This window comes from Vespula pensylvanica, chromosome 12, assembly GCF_014466175.1.
Source record: "Vespula pensylvanica isolate Volc-1 chromosome 12, ASM1446617v1, whole genome shotgun sequence".
NCBI lineage: Eukaryota > Metazoa > Arthropoda > Insecta > Hymenoptera > Vespidae > Vespula > Vespula pensylvanica.
In genome coordinates this window covers 3,345,223-3,353,751 of record NC_057696.1, presented here as the reverse complement: position 1 = coordinate 3,353,751, position 8,529 = coordinate 3,345,223, and the positions used below count along the sequence as shown (strand labels likewise).

At 34.4% G+C, this 8,529-nt stretch overlaps 1 protein-coding gene and 1 long non-coding RNA gene across 5 annotated transcripts; one reads left to right on the top strand and one right to left on the bottom strand.

The window, feature by feature from the left end:
• Window positions 1-5: 5 nt before the first annotated feature.
• LOC122633269 (outer mitochondrial transmembrane helix translocase) lies at window positions 6-3,230 on the bottom strand. Its single transcript, XM_043820980.1, has 6 exons — window positions 2,779-3,230; window positions 2,359-2,601; window positions 2,087-2,288; window positions 1,797-1,993; window positions 1,544-1,722; window positions 6-1,451 (listed from the first exon to the last, which is right to left on the bottom strand). The coding sequence occupies exons 1-6, from the start codon at window positions 2,932-2,934 to the stop codon at window positions 1,289-1,291; spliced, it is 1,140 nt and encodes a 379-aa protein (XP_043676915.1). The 5' UTR covers window positions 2,935-3,230; the 3' UTR covers window positions 6-1,288.
• Window positions 3,231-4,912: 1,682 nt separating this feature from the next.
• LOC122633272 lies at window positions 4,913-8,108 on the top strand. 4 transcript variants are annotated; one of them, XR_006328071.1, is made up of 4 exons: window positions 4,913-5,306; window positions 5,946-6,264; window positions 6,420-7,480; window positions 7,548-8,108. It is a non-coding gene; the product is annotated as an uncharacterized LOC122633272 (long non-coding RNA). The 4 variants fall into 4 exon arrangements; XR_006328068.1 differs by having other exon boundaries at window positions 5,949-6,264; window positions 7,556-7,580; XR_006328069.1 differs by having other exon boundaries at window positions 7,556-7,575.
• Window positions 8,109-8,529: the final 421 nt, after the last annotated feature.

Below are 8,529 nucleotides of genomic sequence, written 5' to 3'. Positions count from 1 at the left end.
CGACGTACAAAATCTTCTTTTTTTATTTGCATACATTCAAACTTCGCAGTGGTTTAGAAACAAAGCGTTTTTTAATAATATCTATATTAGACGTATTTTTTGGTGTTTTTTTTTTTCTTTGTTTCTGCTCTTTCATATTCCCTTCGAAATGTGAATATGTGCCATATTCGAAACTTTATTTTCTACGATATCTTAAAATTTGAAGTTAAACATGTCCACTGATCATATCAGATAATGAAACTTAATTATTAATATATCTAAATTGAGACAAATCCTTCTGTTACGTACACATTCTACTGATTATGAGATATATATTTATATGATGAATTGATTTCAATATGTCGCAGATAAAATTCTTTTCTTTTTCAACTATATAAGCATAAACTTTGTGCAAAATATAATACCACATATTTTTTTTTCTTCTCACATTGTACTATTACTTCAAATTGTACATTTTATCTAAATATCATTTCAGCCTCAGATAACAGCGATATAACTTTGTAAAATAAGTTATAGATCATAGAAAGAATAATTTAATCTGCTTTTATAGATAATCCAACAACGTTTGAATTAAAAAGAAAAGTTGTTCTCTTAAGTTTCACTTACGTATTCCTATTGTGATTATATTATATAATATATTACTGTCTTCAAAACAGAACTGATTCTATACAATGGATACATACAACATTATTTTTAGTTACATATTCAGTTATATATTAATAGGACTCAGAATAGTTTTATGTGTTCATTTATACAAGATATCTGATTTCATGAATTATCTAATCCAAAGTTCACAAAAAGTGTATCTTCCCTAAAAAACAATAAATATTATAAACTTCTAATAAATGAATGTCCAAATGTGAATAGGTTTTTCACAATTATTGTGTATACTCTGAAAACAACAATGACAATAAGTATAGTTGGAAGATTTCATTTGCATGAAATTTTCTAATTGAAATGTACATATGGAAGATTCAATATTTTGAACATACTTATGTCAAATTTTTTAAAGAAGTCTAATGAATCTTGCTATAATTCCACTAAATAAATAAATGAAAAAAAAAATAAATAAATAAAAAAGAAGATAATGTGCATATACTCGGACAATTATGACTTTATATTTCCATACATCATGAAATCTTCTGCAAGTATTTATCTTTGTAAAAAGATCGAGCACAGTTATATAACTGTTCCGACTGTAAGATCTTTGTTTTATTAAACGTAATCCGACTTATTGAATAAAAATTAGTTAATGCATTACATGCCGATAATCTCGATCTTCTTGTATTTAATCTAAATCTAACCTAACAGAATTTAAGGTGCCTGTATGCAACTTAGATGTTTTTAACTTCCTGTAGGACGTGAGAAGGTCTTCCATCGTTATAGGACGTACGGCATCGTGAAATTCTTCGTCGTCTGTACTAGTACTTGCACTTGTTTCGCCTATATCTCTACAAATTTAAAGATAAAAATTTCAAATATTTTTCTCAATATTTCCCCCATAACAAAACATTTTTTTTTTGCTATATTCGCTGATATTTACTGTGCATGTGTTCGTAGATAATCTCTAACACGATATACAGATGCATTTCTACACAGTTCTTGCAAATCCGAGCCAGAAAAACCTTCCGTCATTTTAGCAATCTTTTTAATATCTACATTGTCTGCAATTGGTTCATGCTGCAATATTAACTTTAGAACTTGTATTCTCTGTTCTTCATTCTATAACAATGAAATATGATCTTATAGAAAATAAAAAAATATCGAAAGACAATAATATATAATTTGTGTATTACAGGTAATCCTATATAGAAAGTAGCAGGCATACGCCTTAGAATAGCTCTGTCTAAATCTTGAGGTCTGTTTGTTGCTCCCATTACGATCACGGTACAAGATGGATCGGTTATTAGACCATCCCACATTGACATAAATTGTGCTTTCATCATAGCCGTTGCCTCATGATCTTGCGAATTGCGTGCTCTCAAAAAGGAATCTGATGGAGTCGAAGATAATGAAACATAGATAATACAGCCAAGTAAGAAACTATCGCACCATGACAAAAAATTATATTATTCATTCAATTAACCTATTTCATCTATAAAGATGATGCACGGTTGAAGTTTTACAGCCAATGAAAATACAGCAGCGGTCAATTTTTGACTCTCGCCATACCATTTATCAGTAAGAATGCTAACATCCAAATTAATAAAACGAGTTTTAGTTTCCTTGGCAGTAGCTTTTGCAATCATAGTTTTGCCGCAACCTGGTGGCCCATGTAACAATACACCCTGAATGAAAGACAGAGTTTTATAAGATATAATTTACAGTTTGCTGATACGGCAAATTATTTTTACAAACCTTTGGAGCTTGCGTTAATTGAGAATTTAAAAAAAGTTCTTTCTTTTGTATAGGCAGTATAACTGTCTCTTTAAGTTCTTGGATTACGTGTTCCAATCCAGCTATATTCTCCCATGATACTTTGATATCTTGTGGATCAACTAAATGACTAGCGATTACAATTTCATAATCTGTTAATTGGTCCATATCAACGGACAATATAACACCATCTGATTTCGCAAGTTTACGTAATTGTTCTCGAGTCTAAATAATAATTGAAAATAATATAGATTTTTATAGATATTATTTCTCATAGATTTCTATTGGATTCTTATATCACCCGATGATATAGGTTAGATTCATCTTCTTATACAAAAAAACGAATGTAATGAGATAGAAAATATTTTCCTCGTGTAGATCTATAGAAAATAGAAAGCTCACCTTTTTTTTAGCTTTTTTCTTAGCCGCATTTGTAGGATCAAGTTGATGGACGAACCATTTCATCGTAAAAAATCCTACAGCAGTTACAAAGGAAAGCCTTGCAGCGAGTAACAAGATCTCATAACGAGAAAATCCGGGTCCGTCTGCTACATTCATTTTTATTACGTTCTAATATTGACCGAATTCACCTTAAAATTCTTTGAGACGATACGCAATACATTTAACCGCGTGTGTGAATTCTAACCTCTACGATCTTTCGTAAAAACACAATCGCTCAACACTCTTCGACTAGGTCGAATGAAAGGAACGATGGAATATCGAGAGAGGAAAGGAAAGAGAGGAAAAGAAGGAAAGGAAATGGATGAGCGAAAAGAAGGGAAGAACAGGAATTACGCGGTAAATTCTGCGTCATTCAAACGCTCTGATTTGTACTAAACTTACGGGAATTCTAACATAACGTCCAGAATTGCCAATCTAATACAATAATAACGAAATAAATCCTATTGGTCGTTCGTTCGGGTAATAACTAATTAACGAATCGTAAACGACAATGACATTCTTCTTTTGTTTAGTAATTTTTTTATTCTCCAGAGTTTACAGGATTGATCGTTTAACATTAAAAAGTTCGTTATATGGAACGTTATAACAAATACGATCTTTTTTATCGTTCTTCTCTCTTTACGAACAAAAGTTTGAGCGAAATGATTTCAAATAAAATCGAAGATATTCAAATCGTAATACAATCTCGAATCGATGTATAATTAAACGGAATAAATAAGAAAGCAAATTTATCGCAATTTTGATTTCAGAGATTTCACGAAGATCGAAAGAATGATGATCTCCGATTGTTGGAACTTGTTCGTTTCGATCTGTTCGAAAAATAACTATCTTACCTGAGAATTCTCTATCGTAAGACGTGATGAAAAATCTTTCGATGTATCTACAAATTATAGGAGGTCTATGGAAAAAGAAAAAAAAAAAAAAAAAAAAAAAATATGTTACAAGTTTATCTCAACATCGCTGTTAAGCACTTTGATTCTTACTACTAACGTTCTACTTTTCACAGATTAAAGGATGTTCTTAAAGAAATGATTTACGAGCAACACACCCGGTGTGGTATTTAAACGACGAAGGATCCACCCTCCTCTCCTTTCGTATACCCTTTTCGTATACTGCTTCACTTCTGTGCCAGCCACGTTGAAAAGTGTTTTCCGCATTATGAAGATACGAGGTTATATTATTATTACGGACTTGCGAGCGGAGGCTCAAGCGCGCAACACTTTCCGCCTTGCGAGAGCTAATTAAGCGCGTCTTGATGTAATAACGACCTAAATGCAGATGGAGAGACTCTTATTCCTAAAATTAAGTGCACTAGGGTCGTCCAATGAAAATCACCGGATGGACCATACTTTAGCTTCATTTTCGTGCTCACTTCGAACTTTGCAAATGACTTAACGAATATCGTAAGCACTCGTTCGTTCAAATGAAACGATTATAACGAATTTCATTGGTCGTTTCATTTTCAAAATGATGTTTCATTCTAAAGAGTAATCGGCAATTCCAAGTCGACAGATACGACAGAGCGCTTGTACGAGTAAAGTCAAATTCCAAAGTTGCAAATCGCTACGTCCGAGATGGTCGAAGCGGACGGTCTTAATTATAACGTCTCAAGTAACGAGGGTTGGCATGGGTCGCGACGTTAATATATGGGTAAGAGAACCTAAACACAGCCGTGCCATTGTACGTACCGCGGTGTTGGATCTGCCAAGGCATTAATAGTCTCACGTGACGTAATTAACTCGCGACCACCGAATTTCCGGCGTTATAACGTGATGTATATTGTGGCGAAGAGGGTGTGTTCTCTCTCTCTCTCTCTCTCTCTCTTCCTTCTTCCTCTCTCACCCTCTATCTTTCTCTTACTTTGTTGTTTTCTTTCAGAAGATCCAGAATTCGTCGAGCGATTATGAATCAAGTAGGATTCGTATGGCCACCTGTCGCTTGGATACCGATAGACGTTGCAATCCAGGTTGATCCTAACGCTATACAACTACCGAAGACCTTTAAGTCTTACCGATTACGCGCGTATACTTTACAAAATAGAAGAATACAGAAAATAGAATGCTGAGTGATTTAAATATGTGATTTTATTTTTTCTAATAAGTTCACGATTTAATATCTGATAATAAACATATCGCACAAAAAGCAGAAATTCTACGAACAAAGATTTTTTTCAGGCACATGCATATTTATTTTCTCTACTATAAATATATGTATGTATGTACACATACGAGTTACACGAGATATACGGGGCAGTAGTTATGTATTTACAGGCACGAGACAAGTGTTTCAAAAGATATCGATCGATATATATATCCTTTTTGATTTTTAATGGCCACGTAATACGATTTTGGCTAGGAAACTACGATTTTAGTAACTCGTCCATCGCACAGTTACGTCCATGATGTAACCTTAGGAAAAATAATTGCAACAGCTACAACGGGTGACGCAAGTATTTCGGATATTTCAAGGTAACTACGAGTTTATTAGCGCGATCAGCTGATCGAATTTTCACAGATCGATCTTATGCCGATCGTAGCTACTAATCCGTTTTGTACTAATTACGTGCTTTTGTCTCTCGATACTATTTATCAGGGACATTCATCTAGCTCGATCATCCTTCGATTAAATCGATTCTCTCTAAATAGAATGTGACTTCTCGATCGTCTTAGTTTATAAGTATTATTAAACTTAAATGACATCGATATGGACGGAAGTGTTTATTGTAAGAACAATTATTGCGAAATATTTCATATATATGTATATGAAATTGTCACTGATAGAACTTAATCTTAGGTACGAACTAACGAAGAAGACATAGATTTTCCATCTATTTTATATCTATCTTTTTTCTAAATTTTTTATATAAAGATATAAAAATGAGATATATATATAAAAAATAATATGTGTGTGCATACACACACACACATATATATATATATATATATATATATGTATATGTATTAATAATTCCTCCTCCAAAACAATTCATTCTATATACGAGTAAATTTCTAATGGTCCTCTTATCAATCTAAAACATCTCTATACTTTTAAATAACATTACAATGGACAGATTCGTTGCTAATAAAATTTTGTTTGTTTTCTTTCAGTAGACGCGTGCTCCAATTTATCTTGTAAAAAGGATCGAAAGAAGGACGCTTAATGTAACAAAGATCATTGTAGAAAGCGAAGAAAATGAGGATGCTCCGTTACAAGAATCTTCGGAGCAAGAACATTCTTGCCAATAAATTCCATTCTCGTAGACCCCCCAATTACAGACACCTGTAACTCCGGTACTGGAGACAGATGCACACCTTCGTATCACTTGCCGCCATCTACCGTTCCCTTTAAGAATGACAAATGAGTAAACATAAAGGCAAAACGTCGTAGACCAATAAAAATAATAGAGAAAAAAGTAAAGTGAATTTGGTATGTAAATTAAACTTCGTCGAGCGCAGTAATTAAGTCTATTTAATTAAAAAAATTAGAAGCATTTAATATGCAGCTTTGTTTATTTTAACGACAAGTTTACTGGCTCTGATAACTTTGATAGTAAACATGACGTTTGTATATTTTTTCTCTAGGAAAAGAAGTTAATAAAACATCGAAATTGATCGAAGCACGTTTTAAGGAATATTAATCAAATCGAAAAAAAGATCTATCGACGAAAAGTGAACACGTATGAACTCACATATGAAGCCACGAGGACTTTGCTGCGTCAACTTAACGCAAAACGTGCCAGGCGTATGAGATTCGTCGCTACTGCATTCCACCGGAATGTTCCTTTCTTTGTCGAATTTTCCATAAGCTCCACAAAGATCTTCATCTTTTTGATCGGTATCGCTGCTGCATTGGTAACATCGAATAGCTTCGCATCCTGATCGCAAAAAATAGTTTTCAATACAGAACTCCTTTTATTTTTGTTTCATCGAAACGTTTTACGATTCAACAGGTCAAAACCTTTTTTTATCGATTCCTATAAAGTGTTCGTTACACTTTAGTTGCATACGTACGTACTGTGCGTATTTTTCTTTTCACAAATTCTATCCTAATTATTTATTAATCGAGTCGATCGAAAGATTAGAATATATTTCTAAGCTCGTTCGAAAGTCTAACGCATTAATTATCTAATTCATTCCATAATTAAACAAATAGTATAATACGAAATATCGTTTTTAGATCAGGAAATTCGAAAGTAAAACACGTAGGGCGCTGCTGTTTCCCAAGATGGTTATGCCTCGGCATTCACGAACGGCCATTGTTCGTGAATAGCGTCACGATTCACTCACGATATTTGACTTCTGCGACGATTTTATTCTTACCTATCGTCACGAATAATAACAGCGTACAAATTGTGCTCACGATCCTCTTATCGATCGCCATTTTGACGCCTCGCGACAAAGGATTTTTCGATTTCCTTGAAGAACGCGGTCGGCACGCTGCGACGATCGTGTATACACTGTACGTACCTGACGTCATTCATTGGGTGTTGGTTGGTGTGAGGAATGGCGATGACTGTAAACTCCCCTCCCCACTACTTGCGACGTCTCGTAGTAGCGAGTACGTATTCAGGCCCGTAGCTAGTAACATCGATGCCCTTGTCGATATAAACAATCATGTTTTCATGATTTGTTTTTAACGCAACGTACGTATTTATTTGTAACAACTTTACACGATGTATTTTGAGCGTATTAGAACGTTTAATTTAACAGAAATGTAGGAATATTTTCGATTGGAAAAAGAAAAAAAAAAGGAAAAGACCGAAGAGATTTAATTTTATAATGAAAATGATATATACGAAGTAAACGATATATAAAGAAGACTTAAGAACTATACTATTGGAATTTATGATAAAAGAAGATTGTATAAAAAATGAATAACGATGAAATATCAAACGTGAAGAAGATAGATTATCCCTGATGTTCCAGTTGAAGAGACTATTTCAGCAATGGGAACGTATTCGTCAAAGGGAAACTTTCCGAATTAAGATAAGAGAGACGAGGGAGATTTGCGAGTACGTGTCTGAAAGCGAAGAGTTCGTGTTACCTTAATAATCATCACGAGAGATTTGGAGAACGGAAGTGAAGCGGTAATAAGAGAGGACAAAAGGTACGACGTTATTACCGGCGGCAGTGAGTCGTGACTGGTCCCAAAGGATGTCTCCTTACAGGGCTAGACGGAACTGTAATTGTGTCTTATCTGTCTTGTGTTCGCCTTTCCGCATTGGCTTTCATCAAACGTCTCCAAAATAAAAATCTTATCTCGTAAATGGTTAAATAATGAAAGTTTATTTTTCCTTCTTTATTCGCGACTTTATTAAGATCAAAAAGCAAAGAAATCAAGGCTAAACTTGTTGACCGTGATTACAAAATCAAGGTCAAGTTAAATTTCCTGTTTATAGTCGATGTTCACTGATAGCGATCATGCCTTTCTGACTCTGAAAAGACAGGCTCGCTGGCACGATCGATAAATTATTCAAAACGACCCTCTATGATCTATGAAGGCGCCCTTAAGGCTGGCACCAACGATCTATCCTCCCTTCCTCTTGCCACTCCTTTCTCTCGTCCATTCGTTCCTCAACACATCCGCTCCTCTCTCGTTCCCTCTGCCATTTCCTCATCCCTCTGGCAGCAACATCACCCCGAGGGAATTCCTACTTTTCTGACAGCCGCCGCCGCATTTATCCCATCCAGC